General features: G+C 53.3%; 7 protein-coding genes across 7 annotated transcripts; 3 read left to right on the top strand and 4 right to left on the bottom strand.

The window, feature by feature from the left end:
* Nucleotides 1-304: 304 nt before the first annotated feature.
* Nucleotides 305-1,073, bottom strand: An01g08620 (uncharacterized protein; the record flags this gene model as incomplete). Its single annotated transcript, XM_001389247.1, has 3 exons — nucleotides 305-453; nucleotides 521-807; nucleotides 931-1,073. The coding sequence occupies 3 exons, from the start codon at nucleotides 1,071-1,073 to the stop codon at nucleotides 305-307; spliced, it is 579 nt and encodes a 192-aa protein (XP_001389284.1).
* Nucleotides 1,074-1,643: 570 nt separating this feature from the next.
* On the top strand, nucleotides 1,644-2,796 carry An01g08610 (uncharacterized protein; the record flags this gene model as incomplete). Its single annotated transcript, XM_001389246.3, has 3 exons — nucleotides 1,644-1,683; nucleotides 1,804-2,024; nucleotides 2,086-2,796. The coding sequence occupies 3 exons, from the start codon at nucleotides 1,644-1,646 to the stop codon at nucleotides 2,794-2,796; spliced, it is 972 nt and encodes a 323-aa protein (XP_001389283.1).
* Nucleotides 2,797-3,128: 332 nt separating this feature from the next.
* Nucleotides 3,129-5,476, bottom strand: An01g08600 (uncharacterized protein; the record flags this gene model as incomplete). Its single annotated transcript, XM_001389245.3, has 3 exons — nucleotides 3,129-3,687; nucleotides 3,739-4,470; nucleotides 4,545-5,476. 3 exons carry the CDS (start codon nucleotides 5,474-5,476, stop codon nucleotides 3,129-3,131), a joined length of 2,223 nt encoding a protein of 740 aa, XP_001389282.1.
* Nucleotides 5,477-7,477: 2,001 nt separating this feature from the next.
* On the top strand, nucleotides 7,478-8,611 carry An01g08590 (uncharacterized protein; the record flags this gene model as incomplete). The annotated part of the gene is made up of 3 exons (XM_001389244.3): nucleotides 7,478-7,722; nucleotides 7,773-8,192; nucleotides 8,254-8,611. 3 exons carry the CDS (start codon nucleotides 7,478-7,480, stop codon nucleotides 8,609-8,611), a joined length of 1,023 nt encoding a protein of 340 aa, XP_001389281.3.
* Nucleotides 8,612-10,536: 1,925 nt separating this feature from the next.
* Nucleotides 10,537-13,419, top strand: An01g08580 (uncharacterized protein; the record flags this gene model as incomplete). Its single annotated transcript, XM_001389243.3, has 1 exon — nucleotides 10,537-13,419. The coding sequence occupies one exon, from the start codon at nucleotides 10,537-10,539 to the stop codon at nucleotides 13,417-13,419; it is 2,883 nt and encodes a 960-aa protein (XP_001389280.3).
* A 572-nt stretch (nucleotides 13,420-13,991) lies between these two features.
* An01g08570 (uncharacterized protein) lies at nucleotides 13,992-15,234 on the bottom strand (the record flags this gene model as incomplete). The annotated part of the gene is made up of 3 exons (XM_001389242.3): nucleotides 13,992-14,173; nucleotides 14,233-15,132; nucleotides 15,213-15,234. 3 exons carry the CDS (start codon nucleotides 15,232-15,234, stop codon nucleotides 13,992-13,994), a joined length of 1,104 nt encoding a protein of 367 aa, XP_001389279.1.
* A 740-nt stretch (nucleotides 15,235-15,974) lies between these two features.
* Nucleotides 15,975-20,470, bottom strand: An01g08560 (uncharacterized protein; the record flags this gene model as incomplete). Its single annotated transcript, XM_059750021.1, has 5 exons — nucleotides 15,975-16,723; nucleotides 16,798-17,093; nucleotides 17,149-17,351; nucleotides 17,407-17,532; nucleotides 17,588-20,470. The coding sequence occupies 5 exons, from the start codon at nucleotides 20,468-20,470 to the stop codon at nucleotides 15,975-15,977; spliced, it is 4,257 nt and encodes a 1,418-aa protein (XP_059603272.1).
* Between the last annotated feature and the right edge of the window lie 700 nt (nucleotides 20,471-21,170).

Below are 21,170 nucleotides of genomic sequence, written 5' to 3'. Positions count from 1 at the left end.
ATCCCCCACGAGGATAGGCTCGTTTTACAGCTAGTCAGATATCAGACTACAAACTACAAGCTCAAAATATACCAGTAGTAGTAACATACGATACAATACAATAAAATCTAACCGATAACGCTAGAAGAGTATAACCGACAAAACAAAAAGCTCCCCTCCCCTAAGATATCCTGCTCCATCCTCCCCGATAGAAACCACTACACCCCACAATCCACACCTAGAAGAACAAATCAAAAACGAAACTGACAACCGATATCCATACCCAGTATGAATCCCAGCATAATTCTTTTCAAAGACATACACCCTACTTGAAAAGCCTGCCCAGCAGGCCACCCGCAAGGTTACTCATAACTCCACCCGAAAGCGCACTATTCGCGAAGGTGGAAGCCTGACTGAAGCGATCGCACCGGGAGAACGCAACAGTGTTGGTGATGGTCAAGGCGAGGGCAATGGCTGTATACAATTAGCATCCACGCTTCTTATATACCTGCTGGGAGAAAGAGTGCAAGGATAAACTCACCAACAAGACTCAACCAAATCACACTGCTCAAACGAATAATGGCCAAAATGGCGAGGCCAATCCATAGTGCAGGCGTCACGTACAGACTCAACCAGAAGAAGCGTTTGTCCGTGGCGGTGATGGTGCGGGTAGTGGGATCGGAGGACTCGAAGACCCAAGTAGAGTCGCCGGAGGAAGTGTTGACTTCGTTCCACCAGCGGAGACCGACCAGTCGGCGACCGGCGATGTTTTTGAGGTAGTAGAAATCGGCGGAAAGGATGAGGAGGGTGATGATGAAGACGAGGACGCTGGTTGCAGTGGTTAGCTTGGTTGTTTGCTCGGATCTAGATAGGGTAGCTCTGGGAGGTTCCGGGTTTGGAGATTGAGGGAGCTATGATCCTGAAGTTGAGTTTGAAAGGTGTTTTACGCACAAGTTCTTGATAAAGAGCACGCCGAAGAGGTACATCAGTAGGGCGCCGATGCGAAAGCCCAGGAAGAACAGGAGAGTAATCGGATGGGCACTGAGGCGCCAGTTCAGTTCGCCCTGCTGCGGCTGGAGCGGTTGTTGTTCCATGATGACAAAAAAGGGGCAGGATCAAGTCAAGAAATATCCTCTGGAAACAGTCCAATGCACATGAGATAGACGGCAGTCAAGCAGCCTCCTGACGAGTCCAGATCATGCGAGGCGGGATTGCGTTGATGCTGCGTGTCTCCAGCCAGGGGCGGTGGGGCGCGGCAGAATGTGGAGCGGCGGACGGTTACTTGACACTCTTTCATCTTATTTCTCCGACTCCCATCTGTTTCATGCGCGATCGGCACTCGGGCTCTTTCATATTGCTCACTTTGGTGTACAAGAAAGACAAAGGCAGTGGTTGTCACAGGTGAATAATGCAAGTGCCAATGGAACGAACTAAATACGGGCCAGTCGCGACACCTGCCGGATGAGGTCATCGGCCGGTTCCTGACTGGAGAAGCCTTTATGCGCAAACCGAGGATCTCTTAAAGTTGCGGGTCAATCCGCAACCGCTGCAGCAGCTTCATCCGACAATCTCCATTCTTTCAATCCAACAGGAGACATTGCAGTTCAGTGTGATCCCAAACTCACTACCATCAGCTCAACTGAACACTCTCCCTCTCATCAACAATGGCCGCCAGAAACACCCTCCGTCGCGCCCTTCTCTACAGTACGTCACTGCCCCCTTCTCTTCCCAACCCATAGCTCTCCCCGCATTTCCGCACTCATCCCACACCCCAACATGCTATCCGACTATACCAATTACCCCCTAACTAACCCCGAATCCCAGTCCCGGGCTCCTCCCAACGCTTCATCGATAAATCCCGCACTCTAACCGCCGACTGCGTGGCCTACGATCTCGAAGACAGCGTAACTCCGCACAAGAAAGCGGAAGCTCGGTCCCTGGTGCGGAGAGCACTCGACGAGCCCGCACCGCAGGGAATCCGCGAACGAGCCGTACGAATCAACTCCGTGGACAGCGGCCTCGCCCTAGGAGATCTCACCGAAGTGGTGCGTACCATTATCATCCCTCACTTTTCTCCTCCATTCAACTCACTAAATCCGATAATAGCTCAAATCTCCCAATCTCACAACAATCGTGATCCCCAAAGTCAACACCCCCTCGGACCTTACTTTCGTGAACGATGTCATCACGCACACTCTCTCCCAACAACAACAACAGGATCCTTCCACCCCGAGACCTCCAATCTCCCTCCTCGCTCTAGTCGAGTCCGCCAAATCCCTCACAAACCTCACCCAAATCTGCGCCTCCACGCCCCTCCTGCAGGGCCTCATTTTCGCGGCCGAAGACTTCGCACTCGACCTCAGCATCACCCGTACCCCGTCATTAACTGAATTCCTCTTCGCAAGGTCTATGATTGCTACGGCTGCTCGCGCTGCGAACCTTCCCTCTACTATTGATTTGGTCTGCACAGCGTACAAATCTACCAAGGGGGACGGGTCCCCGCCTGCGGTGCTGGAGGAGGAATGTCGCGATGGGAGACGGCTAGGGTTCAATGGGAAGCAGTGTATTCATCCGTCGCAGGTGGAGACGGCGCAGGCGATCTTTGGACCGGATCCGGAAGAAGTTAAGTGGGCTGTGAGGGTGTGTGTGGCGGATGAGAAGGCTGCGAGAGCGGGACGGGGTGCGTGGACGCTTGATGGGAAAATGATTGATGTGCCGGTGGCGGAGAAGGCCAGGGCGGTGGTTAGGAAGGCGGAGGCGTGTGGATTTGATGTTGGGAAGTTGAGGGAGGAGTGGGGGCATCAGGAACCGGAGTGAGCATGCTTGTACTAGGTGGTGTTTGTGTCTTGAGTGAGAGGAGTTATATATACAAAAATTCAGTCAAGCCAGTTGACAAATTAGGAGTAACTATTTATGGTACTTGTTGGATGAGGGGAAGGTAGAACCGAAATGAGATCAAGAAAAGATTTGAGTAGATAGTCTATCGATCACCTCTTATACTCCGGGACTATCACTTCCCTACAAGAATTCACATAAAACCCAGTAGTCTCCCAAAGCGTATGCTAGGCTGAGTTGGAGGTAATGTTGAATTCGGGAGATCGAGCATCAAGAAAGGTTTTCTTGAGTGTTTGAAGAAGATTTGCTGTTTATTATTGCTTTGACTCCAGGTCTTCGCGCTTCAACAGCTGGATCTTGCCCATGGTCAAGATGGGCTGGTCCGCATCCGCCTTGCTGTTTGCATCATCTTCCAGACTCTTGGCTAGTGATTTATCGTAGCTGGTGGGGTCAATCCCCAGGATGCCACCAACATATCCACCCCGCTCGCCGGGGACACTGAACTCGCGGAACAGGTACTTCCATTCATTTAACCATGCCTTGACGGCCTTGCCGATCTTGTCCTTGCCATTCTTGGAATGATGGCCCGTGCCTGTGATCGCGTAGACTACGCGCCGGCCTTCACGGGCATGCTTGAGCAGGATCTTTTCCAGGTATTCAATGGCCTCCTCGGGATGCAAGCCATGCAGGTCAACGTACAGTTCCTCCGCTGCATCATCCAGACCAGCGTCTAAGAGATGTTTGTTACGTTCTTCGTAAAGTTGCCGGGCTGCTTCCCGATGACACTTGCGCATGGCTTCGTTTTCAGCCTGACCCCGCAGAGACAAAGCCTTTGCGGCTCTTGCGTCATTGCGGTTCCACGCTTGAGCAGCACTAACCAGACAATTAGCTTCAAGCCTTCGGACTTCAAAAGTGTCAATTTACCTTTGAAGGAATTTGTTCCTCACCGTACCATGGCGGATAGCCTCCGTCCGGTATTTGATATATTGTTGGTTCGCTCGGGAACCGGTTTCCAACCAGGGAATGTTCTGCGGCGGTGGGATTGCCTGAGCGGCTGCGCTATGTTCGCGGCCTTTAACCCCATCCCGAGTGTTCTTAGACGAAGATTTCCCCTTCCCAGGCGCAGGAGATGGGGACATGCGAACCACGTCCGCTAGTGATGTAGGCATGTTTTCTCTGCTTGAATTATTGTCGCGATTTCCGCGTTTCCCATGATGCTTCTTGCCCGTATTCTTGGCACTGACAGCAGCAAGGGTGGGGAATGCGTCTGGATCATCGACCGATGGAGCAGCCGGGTTCAGCTCACGATGCTGATGCCGACTCCCTGGTCGAGAATGAGGGCGGGACAGGTTGGTCATACTCCCATTTCGCTTACCAACAGCAAATTGCATGGCCTGAGGCACGTACTTGCTGCCAGGGAATGCAGACAAATGACCTGGATACTTGCCAAGATACTGGCCAGCCCATTGGTCTCCCATCCCGGCAGTAGACTGCAGGGGAGGGAAGGCCTCCGAGGTACTGTCCATGTGGAATGACGTGCCAGGTGATGCTGTGCCTGGCGTACCGTCTGCCACACTGAGATTTGCAACGAGAGCTGAAGGGTCATGCGAAAACGGGCAGCCGTCACCTGCCAAGCAGTTCCCCATAACCCAATACCTGTACGAATGTGCTGCTATTAGTGTCCTGTTCTTGCATGGACGAGGCATTGGGAAGCTCGGGGGTATACTCACTTGCAAAGGTGATTGGTTAGATCGTGACTAAACCGGCAATCGGCACGGAGACATTGGCCGGTAGACAACCAGTACTTGCAGACCACTGGACTGCGACTCTGGCTGGGAGGGGTAGCAATCTTGGGCGGCTCCATTGACATCGACTTTCCGACCACAACGTGGCCGTCCTCCGAGTGCGGCAAGATGGAGTCACCGTCACCGGGTTGCGACAGCGACGCGATCGTCGCGCCCAAGTCGTAGCTGTTGGCTTCCAGGGCCGCCTCGATTTCATCATTCGATCGCTTGTCTCCCAGGACAGTGCGTAAGATATCGTGCGGGCTCATATCGGGCACAAACTCGGGTGCCGTGGCGCTCAGCCCTCCTGTGATGCTCGGGGTCCCAATAGACGAGGTGACGCTGTTAGCGTCGTCAGCAACCAGCCAGTCCACATTGCTATCGCTACCCAGGTCGCCGTAGAAATCGGACACTTGGCTTTGATCGGAGAATTCGTATGCGTTCAGATTAGGGGAGTGTGGGATGGGTTGCGCAAGAGCTAGTCGAGGCGATGGGCGCGGAGAAGTGAAAGGCGACACGGTGGAGGACAGGGGTGGCCGGGATAAGCCGCCTCGGGAGCTCTGGAGCCACGAGGTACTTCCGGGGCTTGTGCCTAGGTTCGAGTGAGGGGATAATGGGGTCGCAGAACGCGCCATCTGCCAAGGGGCAGGAGACGAGCGTCGAATCACCGTGTGACGAGGCGGCGGAGGGGAGGAGTCTGGCAAGGTGCGATTGCGATGGCGCCAGAGGATGTCGAGGACGGCATTTTCTAGGGACGGACCTGATAAGGAGGTCTTTTCGCGTACAAAATCCTCTATTTTCTCGACTTGCTCTTCTTCATCCAGAGCTTGATCCTGGAGGATGCGAAGACAGTCCTCGAGGAGGTCTTCTTGAATCATTCTGGATCGTCGGGGGGGCTGAACGAAGGAAGGAAGAAGTAGGAGGGCGACGGATACACGGTGTGTGCAGGAAGATGTGGGGTAATCGGCGTTTGGAGATTGGGAACAGTAATCAGATCAAGGAGACAACAGAAGACAGGTCAGATTCGATAATCCACGTCCATGATTTGTTCCCAGGACAGCTGGAATTCATGAAACGAAGAGGAAATCTTGAAGAATAAAAAACAGGGATGTTAGCAAGGTTGACAGGCGACAGGGGACAAGCTTGAAGTCCATGGGTGATTACATCGCATCTACCGTCGTGCAATGATCGATGATGACGGGGAGGGGGAGAAGAGAGTGGATCCGGTAAACGAAGGAAGGAAGGGAGAGAAGATAAGAAGAGGATCTGGGTTGGAGAGATGGAGAAAGAGGAGGTCCAAAGAGGGAGGACGCGCAAGACACACACAGAGAGAGAGAGAGAAAGAGAGAGAGAATAGAGGAGGAGGAGAAGTGAGAGGGGTAAAGCCAGTAAGTAGAAAGAAGGGGAGAGAAGCAAGAAAGAGGCAGCGAGAAAGTCGGAGAGAGCGGAGGGATTTGGTATTGATTGATTGATGGATTCCAAGGAGGTTATCCCCTCTCAAACAATTCCTACGCGGCGTCTCCCGATGAACATCTCCCCAATCAACGCCCTAGAGAGGTACTTTTGTTTATTCTATTTGTCTTTAAATGTTTTCTTTATTATTGACAGGCAATCAACCAAAGCTGAAGCTTCCGGGGTGCGATTTGACTCTCAACCAAAGAAACGGCGGCGCTGTCACCTTACCAAGTTTCCCCCCTTTTTGGGGGGGCAATCTAGACTGGCTGCCAATTCCTCACTAAGAATGGCTTCCTGGTCGATCTGCCGGACTAAACAGATAGATACTTGCTGGTCGGTATCGAGATGGAGACGATGGGCCGCCATAGGGTCAATCCATTTATCTACCACAAGTAGAATGTTAGAATATGGCTTCCCCAAGTCAAGCACATCACGAGGGCAAAACTTCATTCATGAACAACAAGTCAACTACTAAGTTGCGATCAATAGAGAGAAAACAATCATACCGCCCGTAATAAAAATCCCCGTATCGAGGCGTATGTAACAGAAAAAGTGGAACAGTCAGCAGCGATCCTGACTAAGATCTTCCCCGATTGCCGCCTTCAGGCAGACACTAAACTCCACCTTCAAGAGAAATGCAGACGGACTGACTCTCATGAGGAGAGCCTAGATGAACTGCTATCATTGTCATTCCTTCGCATCCAGATCTCCATCTCTATTGACAAATGCCATTCTAATCCGAGCTTGTGTTCCACCTCCCACTGCCACCATCCGAGACCATTCCTCTGTGCTGCAACTAGCAGAAGCTCATTGACCAATTACCGGACAGCTCCCATTTCATCATCGCCTAGCTAGACGTCGTGGACCCTTCCTCGCTCACTCTTCCACTTTCTATCGCTCTTCCCATCCACTCATGCTTCGTTCCTAGACGGGGGCTTAGCTACGCCCTCCTTGATTTCAACTGCGCATCGCCATTCTGAACGACCATTGAACATCTACAGCGTTGCATTCATACATCGCCGAACCCCAAGTCGCGTACTGGTTTGCGCCCGTCGGCCCATCTCTCTGCACAGGCGTCCATTCGCCTCACCCCGATCTCTACATCGAGCCGGGCTTGATCCCGCATATTGGATATCAAGTTAAGCTACATACGCTCGACTATCCTTCAGCTGCCTTATTTTATTCATCCACCTTGAAAGATGCCAGCGGATTACTCATCCACCGCCCGGGCACTGTCCGTCTCGACCTCATCCCCAGAACCTCTGTCTCCGTCGGAGGATGAGGCTTATCCACCATGGAGCCGAAGAGCACCGGGGAGGCGAAATTCAGCCAGTATCTCCGGCGGACGATCCGCTACCCTCCGAGATCAAATCATAGACCGAGCAACCAAGACATACCACCAGATCCTGGAATCGTGGCGCAAGATGAACTTCTGGCAAAGGGTAGGGGCGGTGGCCGCGTTCTTACTGGCCAATCTCCTTGGAATCGGCTTTCTTGTCTTCACCGGGAAGGTCTTCATTTGGCTTCAACCTGTGGCGGCACAATGGGAGCATTCTCCTCTAGCCTACGGGGTTTTGTGGTTGTGTGTTTTCTTTGTCTCCTTTCCGCCGTTGGTTGGATGGTCCACATTTGGAACTATGGCGGGCTACATCTTTGGGATATGGAAAGGGTGAGTTGAGAATTTTCATGGGTGCGCAAGAGGGCTAACCCCGTTCATAGATGGCTTCTTTATGCTTCCGCAACTGTGCTTGGGTCGACTTGTTCTTTCATTGTGTCTCGGACAATCCTATCCAAATTCGTCCACCGGTTGATGGAACGCGATAAGAGATTTGCAGCTTTGTCGTTGACGTTGAAGTATGACGGTTTGAAATTGCTGTGTATGATCCGCCTCTGCCCGCTGCCCTACTCGGTATGCAATGGGGCGGTCTCAACCTTCCCCACGGTTCAGCCGTTGATGTATGGGCTTGCCACAGCACTCATTTCGCCGAAGCTGCTGGTTCCAGCCTTCATCGGCAACCGGTTACGCGTCTTGTCGGAGAACAATGAAGAGATGAGTGCAGGCTCCAAGGCTGTCAATATTTGCAGCATCATCGTCTCCATTTGCATCGGTATCTTCACGGGATTGTATATATATAGAAGGTAAGAGTCAAGATATCTCCTTGCATTGTCCCGATATCCGAGACTAACGCAATTCAACAAGAACATTGGCCCGGGCCAAAGAGCTAGAGGCGAAAGAAAGGGAGGACATCCGACGCTCGCTGCAAGCTGACCATGCTGCCCATCGTCCCCATGACGCCTTTTCCGAGGATCCTGAAGTCAACAGTGCGGCCGCTCTTCTTGCGCGCGATGAAGAGGAACGCATCGGATTCGGCGACCTCGACGACGACCACGTCGACCTGGCGATTGACGATGAGAGTGGCAGTGAGACCTCCCCCCACCGTACACAAGCCTCCCCTTATCGCGATGAGTTTACCGACAACGATTCAGATGTCTTCAAGGATGGAGATGGGACCCATGAGGAAATGTATACCCTACATACACACGTGCGGAGACCCTAGGGCTCATAGTCGGCCCGGGACAGTCAATGGCGAGGGTGTTGGTGGCTACGTGATAGAAATCTGCGGTTACGAGTGATGACAGCACACTTTCCGGGTGGACATGACGGTTTGTAAATTCCCTTGGGGGGTTTCGTAAATATTATAATTGGGCGAGGGGCCATAGGAGCCCGGCTTCTGGCTATGCCTCTAGACTGTTGAACACCAGGCTGTGTTAGTCCTTGTATAAAGTAACTTTAGAATCTCTGCAGGTAGGTCTACTGATCAGGAAGGCAATCCTCAGATACTACTAAAGACCTCGTCCTGTAAGTCACCGGCGTGGACTGGAATATTGAGACGGTGGTGACGAGTGCAACGTCCCAAGAAGTGTGAGGTCCACCTTGAGCGCTGGTGTTGCGGGAGGATCCGGGAGCGTTGAGCAAGGCTGAGAGGGGCAATGGTCAGACCGCAAAAGCAGCATCTCGCGGAGGTGCTCTTAGCCAGATTTGACTGGCTTAAGAGAAGACTTGGAAAAGCAAAGAAAGGGGGAGATGGACACGAAGTCAGTCTTCAGGCTGACGATAGCACACGATGACGGCCAGCAGGAATGTAACGAAAGCAATGAAAGTATTGGTTGGTCGGACTGAAAATTACGCGGGGTTCCGGCCGAATTTCCCGCCGACTTTCTTTCCCTTTTCGAGTCCGACAGCCTCAAGGCAAGATTGTCCGTCTACTTTGAACTGACTCCCTTCGGCCTCTGCATCGTGTCTCTTCCCCCCATCCCTTGATTCGTTGTCTCCATATTCCACTCCTCAGGCGGCGGTATTCTCTTCCTGCCGGTAAGTCGGTCGCTACCTACTCCGTACCACTCAGATCCCCCTGCGGTTTCCTTGTCCTACTACTAGTAGGGTTTGCGCCGCTGCCAGAAACAAGCCAACCAACGTGATGGATTCGCAGGCGAAGGACCTGTTGTCCTGTTAGCCACTAACTCCATCCCGGCATGTATGTCAACTGGTCATTCCCTGCGTCAGGCTCATTCATACTTGTCTTGGACTTTCCCCAGTGTTCCCCCGCAAATCATATATGATATCGAGTGGTCCGCTGACCTTGAATTGAAAGATAAGATACATTTCACATCCCTGGTCCAGGCCTTATCTTCACCCGTCCAATGGACTGATCGTGATGGAGCTCGCCATGGATGAATAGGCTAAGCATTAGCATCCTACATCACCTTACGAAATGGGTGTCCATAGAGTCAATCAGTCAGTCACCGTATATGCAGTGTAGTAGTTGGTCTCGTGAGCTCTTTGCTACAGTCCCAGAAGACTTGCAATCATACACCTACATTCTGAGAAATTAGCACTTGCCAGAATCCCACTTCAGCTCCCTTGCCAACAATCATGAAATCGGCCGCTGCCTTGGGGACTCAAGGTCCGGATGGCCATGCCTACGAATGCAATCACCTGGACCAATATCATGTACCCACCAATTTTGATGCCGCTGGCAGAGGCTCCTTCCCTTTGCTGGCACCGCGCCCAGTCCTCGCTGGAACAGGATCCCCCTCTCAATTTCCTGCAAAGCAAACTGAGGGTATATATCCAAGTGGTCTTCCAAATGGAAATGGATTCGTACATTCTAACCCCTCCCTTAACGGTGGCGTAAGGGGAAGTTACCCTGAAAAAAAAGGCCTTCTCCGGGAGTTGCAGGATAGCTCTCAGGCAGCAGACCTAACACCACAGTCTTATAAACCTAATACGATTCAAGCAACTGCGAATCATCTGGAAAAGACGCAGGCCTTTACCCCCAGTCTCATTCAGAAGACGTCAGCATCTCCAGCTAGGACCGTCAATATTATGTCTTCGTCAACATTTTCGTCGCCCAGCCACAAAGGTGTCGACAGTGGATCTATTCAGGCGAAGTACCGGCCACGCTCCTCGATACCTCCCAGGATGCCCGCTGTAGTCTACGCCCAACAATGTGTGGCAGCGGCGTATGCGTCCCGACTAAATCCATACGCGCTTCACAAAAAGGAACAGGAACTTCTCCAAGATCACATGTGTCATCTCCATGTCACTGTCTATCTGAACATTCGAAACGGCATTCTGCGTTTGTGGACGCGTAATCCCATGCTGAGTGTCTCAAAGGAGGAAGCCATGGGATGTGCAAAGGATTATCGCTGGATGAACCTTGCATCATTCGCTTATGAGTTCCTCGTGCGCAATGGATACATCAATTTTGGCTGCGTGGAGATACCAGTCGCTCCGGCACCTCCGAAGAAGGGTCGACGGCGGGATGGACCTGTAATTGTTGTGATCGGGGCCGGAATGGCCGGTCTGGGGTGTGCGCGCCACTTGGAAGGCCTCTTCAATCATTATCATGACCCGCTCACGTCTCCCCGTGTGATAATACTGGAAGGAAGGCGCAGGATTGGGGGTCGTATCTACTCGCATCCTTTGCGAAGCCTTCAGTCATCTACCTTGGCTCCAGGATTAGTTCCCAAGGCTGAAATGGGCGCTCAGATTATTGTCGGCTTTGACCATGGAAATCCTTTGGATCAGATTATCCGGGGCCAGCTGGCTCTTCCATACCATCTATTGCGCGACATATCTACAATCTACGATATAGATGGCTCAGCGGTGGATGAAGCGCGGGATGCAACAGACGAGATGCTCTACAATGACATACTGGACCGATCCGGGCATTATCGCCACAAATCCGTGATAGTCCCGACAGCAGAAGGTGACCGGGATCTCATCGATTCTGGACGTGATGTGTCCACTAGCGACGGCCTTACAGTAAGACAATACGAAGAAGCCAGGGCTGCTGGGACCATCGGGCTTCTGTTTCCTGCCAAGCGCGTCCGGCGAGGTGTTGGCCACAAAACCGCTGACATTAAGCCGGTCGGGGCCCCATTGGCCGACTCTGACAACAGCGAGGAGAATCCAGCTCGCCTCGCCTGTCAAACGATGGGTTGGAGTTTAAACAATGGGGTTGCAGTGAACCAGACCATCAATTTGGATTATGTGGCTAAAGCCTCGCCGTTTCCGACATTAGGCGCCGTGATGGATGATGGTGTGCGACAGTACCAGCGCATGCTCCCACTGACCCCGAAAGATATGCGACTGTTGAATTGGCATATGGCCAATTTGGAGTACGCTAATGCAGCTAACATTGGCAAGCTCAGTCTTTCCGGGTGGGATCAGGATATGGGAAACGAGTTTGAGGGAGAGCACTCACAGGTGATTGGTGGATATCAGCAACTGCCGTACGGCCTCTGGTCGCTGCCTACAAAACTCGATGTTCGTACCAACAAGATTGTCAGCAAAATATCCTATGGCCACACGGAACTAGGCAAGCAGAAGACAGTGGTTCATTGCGAGGATGGTGAGTCGCTCGTTGCGGATAAGGTTGTCTTTACAGGATCTCTGGGTGTCCTGAAACAACGCTCAATACAGTTCTCTCCTCCGCTCCCGGATTGGAAAACTGGTGCAATTGACCGACTTGGCTTCGGGGTTATGAATAAAGTGATCTTGGTCTTTGACCAGCCGTTCTGGGACACGGAGCGTGATATGTTTGGGCTTCTGCGTGAGCCTGCAAATCGAAACAGTATGATGCAGGAAGACTACGCGGCGAATCGCGGCCGGTTTTACCTATTTTGGAACTGCATGAAGACTACTGGTCTCCCGGTCCTTATTGCTCTCATGGCTGGGGACGCTGCGCATCAAGCAGAGCACACACCAGATTCGGTAATTATTGCGGAAGTGACCAGTCAACTGCGTAATGTCTTCAAGCACGTGGCTGTTCCAGATCCTCTGGAGACCATCATTACTCGCTGGGGTACGGACAAGTTCACTAGAGGAAGCTACTCGTATGTAGCTGCGCAATCACTTCCGGGCGATTATGACCTGATGGCCAAGCCAATCGGCAACCTGCATTTTGCAGGAGAAGCAACCTGCGGCACTCACCCTGCCACGGTCCATGGAGCATATCTGTCCGGGCTGCGGGCTGCATCTGAGGTGATCGAGTCCATCCTGGGCCCCATTGACGTCCCCAAACCGCTCGTTCCGGAGAAGGGCAAGGCTGTAGACCTTGGCACACCCGCGACGACGACAGGTCAGAAGCGAAAAGAACCTCCCTCGACAAACAGCAATGGACCATCACTCGAACCCACTGGTGCCACAGCCAACGATGCATCGCCCGAGGCACTCCGTCGGGAAGCGTATGACAAAGCCATGTGGGCCGCCATCTACGAGGAACTGGGCGCGCCACCCCCACGACCAGCGCGCACTGCGCTTAACCCGTTCCTCCTGTACCAGAAAGACTACTGGGGCAAGTGTCGCACGCAGTGTGACGAAGCCCGCCGAGCCGCGACCAAGGACCCCAACGCCAAGGCCGCGCGCGACGAGATCCGTCAAGCGCTTGGCCTCATGTGGCGCCAGGCCAGCGAGGAGGTGAAACGGCCCTACTTGGAGCAGATAGAAGTCAACCGACAGGCCAATGCGAAGATCTGGGATACCTGGCGTCGCGACATGGCAGAATGGGAGAAAAATTCCTACGAAGTCAAGGACCGATGGTGTGCTGCGAATCCATTTGCAAGCTGGGGAGAGCCTGCGTCCTCGCAGAATCCAAGTATAACCATTGCTCCTGAACCTTCCCGTCAGCTTGCGAGTGCCGACCCGTCTGGTTCTTCGCTGATGTCGCATGATGGCAATGCTGCTGTTCCTAGGACTAACGGAGAAGCTGCTGCTGTCGGAGCAGTCGTACAGCCTAGTCAGCCAGAGGCGCCAGCTCCAGCGACTACGAATGGCACGTCGGGAGATGGTGCTCTTTAAAGGCTCCTTCCCTGATAACATCTCTACGCAACTCCACCTACACTCATCAACACACGTCCAATTGCATCCCTTGTATGACTATGATCATTATGTACGATGTCTCTTGCTACTGAAGAGATTATGACCCTGTTAGACCAGGAAAAAAAGAGAAACATATCTGTAGAAGATAAAATTACTCTATAACGTCTTTCTACTCTATTTTGTATTCCGTTCACATTCATGAGATCAGATCGTCGAAGAGGATGATCGATCGAACCATCGAAAACCCCATCTTTGGAAAAAACAATCCCGTGTATCACAAAACAATAAAACAACAGAATCGCTGGAGTGAGTCTAGTAATATATAAAGCAGCCGTCAAGGTAAAAAGAAAAAATAAGGAAATGAAATGCGCAGACACAAAACCAGTCCATAAGCCAATGCCCCCACCTTGGCTAGAGCATAACAATGACAGAGCCGTCTAGGTCGGTCTAAATGAAAACTCCAGGTCTAGATAGATAATAGAGGAGGGGAATAAATATGATGGAAAAGAAAATGGAGGTATAGGGGGGATGATGAAAGGTTGTTGGGTCGCTTAAAGCAGAGGGTTGGACTTGTACTCGGCGGCGGCACCCTGGGCGTCCTGCTTGACTTCACCGTTGACTTCCTGGGTGGCAGGCTTGATAGCGGCCTTCTCGGTGGAGGTGGCGGGCTCCTCGCCGGACTCGCGCTCGGCGATGTACTTCTCGGCCTCGAGAGCGGCAATGCAGCCGGATCCTGAGAGTCAAAGTTAGTTGATTGCAATTGACATACATTCGGAACTGAGTAAAGCTTACCGGCACTGGTGATGGCCTGGCGGTAGCGCTTGTCCTGGACATCACCGCAAGCGAAAACACCCTCGACACTGGTGTAGCTGGTACCGGGCTGGGTAACGATGTATCCGTCCTCATCGAGCTTGATCTGACCCTTGACCAGGGTGGTGGCGGGGTCGTGGCCAACAGCGTAGAAGAGACCGTTGGCGTCAACAACCTCCTCCTCGCCGGAAACGACGTTCTTGACCTTGAGGTGGGTCATCAGGCCGTTGGGCTTCTCCTCACCGAGCACCTCAGTAGCGACGGAGTTGAAGCGGACGGTGACCTTAGGGTGGGACAGAAGACGGTTGGCCATGGCCTTGCTGGCACGGAGCTTGTCGCGACGGACAAGGACAGTGACGCTGCTGCCGTACTTGGCCAGGAACATAGCCTCCTCGGCGGCGGAGTCACCACCACCGATGACGAAGAGGGGCTTGTTGCGGAAGATGGGCACGGCACCGTCGCAGACAGCGCAGGCGCTGATACCGTTCTGCCAGTACTTCTCCTCACCGGGAAGGTTGAGGCGACGAGCGTTGGCGCCGGTGGCGATGATGACGGCGTCAGCAGTGTGAGCGGGCTCGTCGGTGGGACCGTCACTCCATTCCGTCCACAGCTTGAAGGGTCTCTGGGAAAAGTCGACCTTGGTGATGGTCTCAGTGATAACCTCCGTGCCGAAGCGAACAGACTGCTTGCGCATGTTCTCCATCAGCTCTCCACCGCCAATGCCGTCCGGGAAACCGGGGAAGTTCTCGATGTCGGTGGTGGTGGTGAGCTGACCGCCAGCGGCGGTGCCGTTAGCCAGCATACCCTCATAGAGGACGGGCTTGAGTTCAGCGCGGGAAAGGTAGATGGCCGCGGTGTGGGCGGCGGGGCCGGAGCCGATGACTATGTATCCCGGTTAGATTCTTCCTTCATGCTCCTCTGCTTGCCATATATATCCCAAAGGGAGAAAAAGATCCACTTACTAACGACGTTGGTGTGCACCATTCTGGAGGTTGAAGTGGAATTGACGCGCAGGGGCGCCTTGAGGTTATTTGATAGGACGGAGGCAGAGGGCGAGGAGTTTTGTTGCAGGGACGACGCGGCGGCGGCAGTCAATCCAAGGGAGGAACGAAGGGTGGAGAAGGGAAAACGACGAAAGGCGGAGGAAAACAGATTGGCGGTGTTGAAGGGGGGGAAGGAATTGGATATTTAAATATAGGAAGAAGAAAGAGGGGAGGAAAGAGAGAGAAGGCGGAAGAGCGAGGAGGGGGGTTAAATGAATTATCTCTGGGCAGACAGACGGAGAGGCGAAGAGGGGTGGGGAAAAGGGCTGGCCGGCACGGATTAGCTAAGGAAAGGGCAGAATTGCAACGAGTGGGGCAGAGAGAGAGAGGGAGGGAGACGTTGGTGTGTGTGATTATTGAGACGCACCTCTGGAACTGATTGATAAGGTCGAAGGAACCAGAAAACTAGACTCAACAAGTCAAGACTCGCTCGGCCAAGTGAAGATCTTGGTGGAAGAAGAGGCCAAAAGACTGGCTCACAAATCATCCGCGGCGAGACCCGGTCACGTGCACGGCTGCTTACCAACCGGGCTGGGCGAGACCCGATTATGTCATTGGTTATCAATGGAAAATGGTCGGGAATAGCATCACATCATATGAACAGGAAAAGGATAGTTACATTCAGTCGTCACTCGTGGAATCATATCACTCATCATAAGGCGTCTCGAACCCTCTCCATCTCTATTTGGATCGCCCAAACCACTTCTTCCGCTTAGGCACCTCCTTTTCTTCTTGCTCCATTCCCATCCCTCCCGCATCCGGACTCACAGGCACGAGTGTCTCCGGAGGCAACACGCCTCCTTGAGCAATCTCAAACCTCGCTCGCACATCATCTTCGTCATCGAACCCATCGTCCTCATCTTCCTCATCTGTCATGCCCTGCTCGACGTCGGTGTCTTCCACCGGCGCCTTGTCGGCCTTCTTGCGTCGCACTCCAAGCCATCTCTTCCACCCTTTAGGCACCGATGCCGCAGGCGGATCGTACTCCATGTCTTCGTAGCGTAACATTGGCACGAGTAACTTGTATGGCGTCGTGATCCCCGCCGGATCCTTGGGGTTTAGCTCGAGATTAAGCGTGATAGCCAGTCCCCCTTCCAGGTTGATCAACGCCCCGAGCCCATCATCACCCCGTTTGGACGCCTTCTGACTGAGGTTGGTGGGTCGTCGCAGGAACGGGCCGGGCTTGGGTTCACCTGCATCATCCGTGTCTGCAGTCGGGAATGCCCCGTCCATGCTCATCCGACGCGCAGGCGGTGCCTCTCCCAGGTTGAAATCCTTGGTAGGAGGCGGGCCCCGGAGGGAGAGTCGTCGAAGGAGCCCTGCCCGGGGGGGTTTCTCTCCGCGAGTGAGAGACAGCGTTCTCTTGAGCTTGGCGGGCCGGGGCTCTTCCTCAGCAGGGGCATCGGGCGGTGTTCCGGGTGGCGTGGTACCTGTCCATCGGTCAGACACAATAACTCTAAACTGTCTGAAGTAAAGACGCAACAGTAAAAGTGGGTCAGCTTACCTGGCTTATACTCCCGAATTGAACACCAGTTCCGGCGTGGGAGCAACCGCTTGTTGTTCCGGGGCTTGTTATTCACATCATGAGTGAAGATGGGAACCATATCCTCGTCCGTGTTAGTGTTCATATGATGCACGCGGTTGCGCTTGTTAAGCATATCGGATATCATTTCCGTCTCGGGCATGTCGGCGATCGCTGAAGAGATGACGTTTGGCATGTATCGGTAGTCTCGGTCTTTGGGTATGTCCAACTTGGGATTCGAGTAAAACTGGCCAATCGCCGCCAGATGCACGTCGCCGCTGGAAACAGTCTTGGTTAGATATCCCTGCACCGCAAAACCAGAATAGCTCTTACCTCAATATGGTCACCCGGACGGATTTCTCTGCCGCAAGATCCTGAAGGTCTTCGATCAGATACGTCCGCTCAGCCTTGTGCCGCTTTGACGTCCAGTGATCATCGAAGATCTCGACTTTGGCGCCGTTCTTGTTCACCAAACCGCCAAAAAGCCCGGCTTTTCCAAGCGACTTGCGGCTGTTGAGGATATTCTTGACCATGGCCTGCGAAGACATTAGCATGGCACGTGTGGGGATTTGACAGCAGTCAGTGACATACCACTCGTGGATACGCCAGGGGGATACCTAGCGACACGATCAAGTGTCGGGTTTCACCCCGAACAATCTCCTGGTGGCATCTATCCCAGATCAGTTCGCCAGTTTCTTCCGAAATGATCTCATCCGTCTAGCGTATCGCTGTTAGCATCAAAGTAGTACGAAGGGCGTCATCAGATATTTACCATTCGTTCTGTCCGACAATCTAAGCCGAGGAAAGCCACTCCGTCGCCTAGAGACATGAAAAGATGCCGACTGCGTTGGTCGATATACGGCCCCGGCTTAGCACCAAGCAGCCAGCTAGGCTCTTCGGTTTCAGTTTCTTCGGGGACACTGTGATGCTGGAAAAGCAAGTAGTACTTGAACGCAATGTTCCCCAGTCCCGAGATGACGGGCGAGTTCATGAACTCCTCCGGGTAGGAGCCGAATCCCTCGATGATCTCATGGTCATTCCACATATTGACCATAGGGATCTGGGAGTTGGCGAGGGAGAACAATCCTTGCGAAAACCAAGATGCATAATTCTCCAGGTAGAAGTCTTCCAGTTCTGCCTTGAACTCCGCAGTGAAGGGCGCCTCGTATTTCTCACTCAGGTTCTTGATCTTGACCCATTCCTGGAAGTGGGCGGTTTCCGCAATCACCTTATCGTTGAAGATCTGGTCGCCACCACCGATCATGACGTGGAACGGACGAGTCTGGTGCTCGTTGAGGACATCTCGCCAGAGAGGGTCCGGACCGCTGAGCTTGTTGGAGTCCACCGCAGGGCTGAACCCATTGCCGGTATGGAACATAATGTTCATTGACTGTCCCCTAGCTGGCACCCAGAAGCCTAGAGCCGGTCCATGATTCAGACGGTACGCGACCCGCTGCTGAGTCGGGCCCAGTTCGATCTCAATGTTAAATTTCCAGAACGTGACATCCCTTCCTGGATCAGCATACAGACGGGCACCTGTGATTTCTTTGTAGCTTCCAGCAGTCTCTCCGTCCATGGAGTGGATGCGATTCGCCGGGACAGGCTGCTTGACACCCTCACTGCTGTAGTCCATAATGCTAGCGGACAATTCAAAAATTCCATCGTCGTTTTCAACGAATGAAAGATCTTCGCCTTCCGCAGTATGCTCCACAGGCTTGACATACAGAGGTCGTCCGTCCCGGCCCAACTTCATCAACCCTGCAGTTGGGTCAACGTACTCTGGTGCCAGTTGAGAATCTTCGCCTCCTACCTGGACGGGCGGAGGAGCGAGAAGATCCATTGGTTGGGCAAACACCCTCAGAGTCGGGCGCGGCTCATAGGAGGAGAGCGAGTCTTGTGTGACGATAAGAACACTGCCTCTCCAGGTCTCCTTGTTAAACGGCCCATTGGGACCATCAATTCGGACCCGCTTCAGGCCGGCGTAGCGGAGAAGAGGTCCACTTTGTAAGAAGAGTGATGGCTGAAAGCGCTTGTTACCTGTATAGTATGTGTGATTAGCAATGAGATAGCTTTGGACTGATGATCTAGCCTTTGGCTGCTTACCTGTTGGCTTCTGAGCAGACGGCTTCTGGGCAAAGTTGTTGGGTAGGGCTCGACTGAGTCTGCGGTTGCTGCTTTCGCCAGTCTCCCACCAGGCCTTACTCCGATCGGCATCAAATCGTTGAAAATCGAAATCAGAGGCTCCCAGTCTCGCTACAGCTGCAGTTCTCCACTCAGATAGAGGAGGGGGTGTCGGCGGAGGCACGTTAAACGAGACCTTGGGCTTGGACGGCACATTTGTCTCCGCCGGAGCCGGAGGTACTATTGGATTGTTTACATCCAGCCCACTGTCTACGCTAGCCTTGGCAGGTGCCGGGAAGACCGGTGCTACTCCAGTAGGGTTCTTCAACACTCCCTGCTGGGTAGTCGGTCCCTGCATGGAAGCCCCCCTCTCCGGGGCAAGGTGTGGGGGCAACCTATTTTGATAAGCCGCCGGGTTGGCAACTGGTGGCGCACGGGTGTTGGGCTGATTGGGAACGGCCTTCCTGGCTGGGACGGCCATTCTAGATTGTTCAGGAAAATCTGAGTCCGGAGCAGCAGAGATAGGTGGATACGGTTGTGCATCTCGTTGTTTGCCCTGGTTCATTGCCCGCGGGCCCATCGGTGGTCCTTGGGGAGGATGGCTCACAGATACCGTTCGCCTGGGAGCGTTGCCCGTTCGTGCCATTGGTCCATCTGACCGGCCCCCATTAAAGTCCTGGATCTCGTCAAGAGCACGTTCTGCGGCGTCTTGCGGGGGTGGCATTATGCTGCGAGGAGGTCTGGCTCTGTCGGATGAATCTGGTCCTGGGGGGCTGTATCTTGTCTGCCCTTCGGAAGCTGCATGTCGGTGATGCGATCGCTTTGCTCCCGGCGCCGGTCTTGGTACAGCCGTTCGTCCAGGGACTGGTCTCTGATCCACGCTCTCTACTGAGTCCGAAGGCTGCGCCGTTCCTGTCGCACGACTTTCTGCCTGCCGCTTCATCCGTTCCTTCAATTTCATTTCAGCCTCTAGAGCCCGTGCCCGCTTCTCCTCCTTGCTCGCGCCTGTATAAGTGACCTCGAGCTTTTGGAGCGGCGAGCGATCAGACGCCCAGTCCCGTCGCTGTTCGGTTGCAGTGCGGACCGTGCTCGACCGACTTACTGGGGATGGCTGGCTATTCGAGGATAATGAGGCCTTGAGTGCCTCGTCGCCACGTTTGTCAGCTCTGGTGGCCGATGATTTCGAGCGTTTTTCAGACCATACTGGGCGGTCCGGCGATGGTAGGTTTTCTCCTTCCTCCATGTTGTCTTCTGGGTACACGTCTCTCCTGTAGCTTTTGCTTCTGGTAGAATATGAACGCGACCTATGATGACTTTGAACTCTGCTAGAATTGGCTGGATAGGGCGGTGGTGGCCTTGAATTGTTGGGGTTGGCGTAAAAGTCGTTATCCTCGTAGTAATCCGGTGCAGCGGACTTCACGACATGGGACGGCTGTCTTTTGTGCGACGGGGCTGTATAAATACCATTGGTGGGCGCCTGCTGCAGATACGTGGAAGCTTCCGTGGGAGGGGCGGGGAAGCGATCTGTCGCCATGTTTGCGGTGTAACACGCAGCAAACGCAGCAGAATGTGTTACTTAGCAGTCCCGCTTGTTCAGGAGGCTCTGGCCAGCGATTGATTGGAAGCGTGTTTCGGATCGGTGTTGGTCCTTCGTTGGCTCAGTTGATACGTAGTCACTGTGGCGCATTCAAGTGTGCCAGTCTTGAAACAAACCCCCTGTAAATGTTGGCGGTGGGATTATACAATTGATACGAATTGAGCAGAAGCCGAAATGATGCCTCGATTAGTAGAGTAGCATTGCAGTTGAAAGCAGTGTTGGCAATATGCACTGCAGGTGGCGGAAGCCTAGTAGTAGCCTGCCTTGGTAGTTTCCTCACGTTCGGGGTATATAAGATCGGAGATAATAGAAGTATGCAGTATAACTACAGATCGGCCGGTGGAGTAAACAATCGAAAACCCACTAAGCAAAGGGGCCGACCAAACAATGGGAAGTGAAAGAATGGAAAAGAAGGGAATGTGAAGAATGTAGGAAGAGGGGAAGAGGACGAGGAGGGAGAAAAAAAAATTATGGAGCACGGGGCAGAGAGAAATGCCCAACGAGAGGCGTAATGCTAATATACGATGGGGATGGGGATTTGATCGATCGGAGGGGAGATGTCAATCTAAACCGGTGGCTGGTAAATGAGCCCAGCCCTCTCTCTTCTTCTCTTCTCTTTGACTCGTCTGTTTTTGCC

Source organism: Aspergillus niger (genome assembly GCF_000002855.4).
Source record: "Aspergillus niger supercontig An01".
Classification (NCBI taxonomy): Eukaryota; Fungi; Ascomycota; class Eurotiomycetes; order Eurotiales; family Aspergillaceae; genus Aspergillus; species Aspergillus niger.
This window is presented reverse-complemented; position numbering and strand designations above follow the sequence as displayed.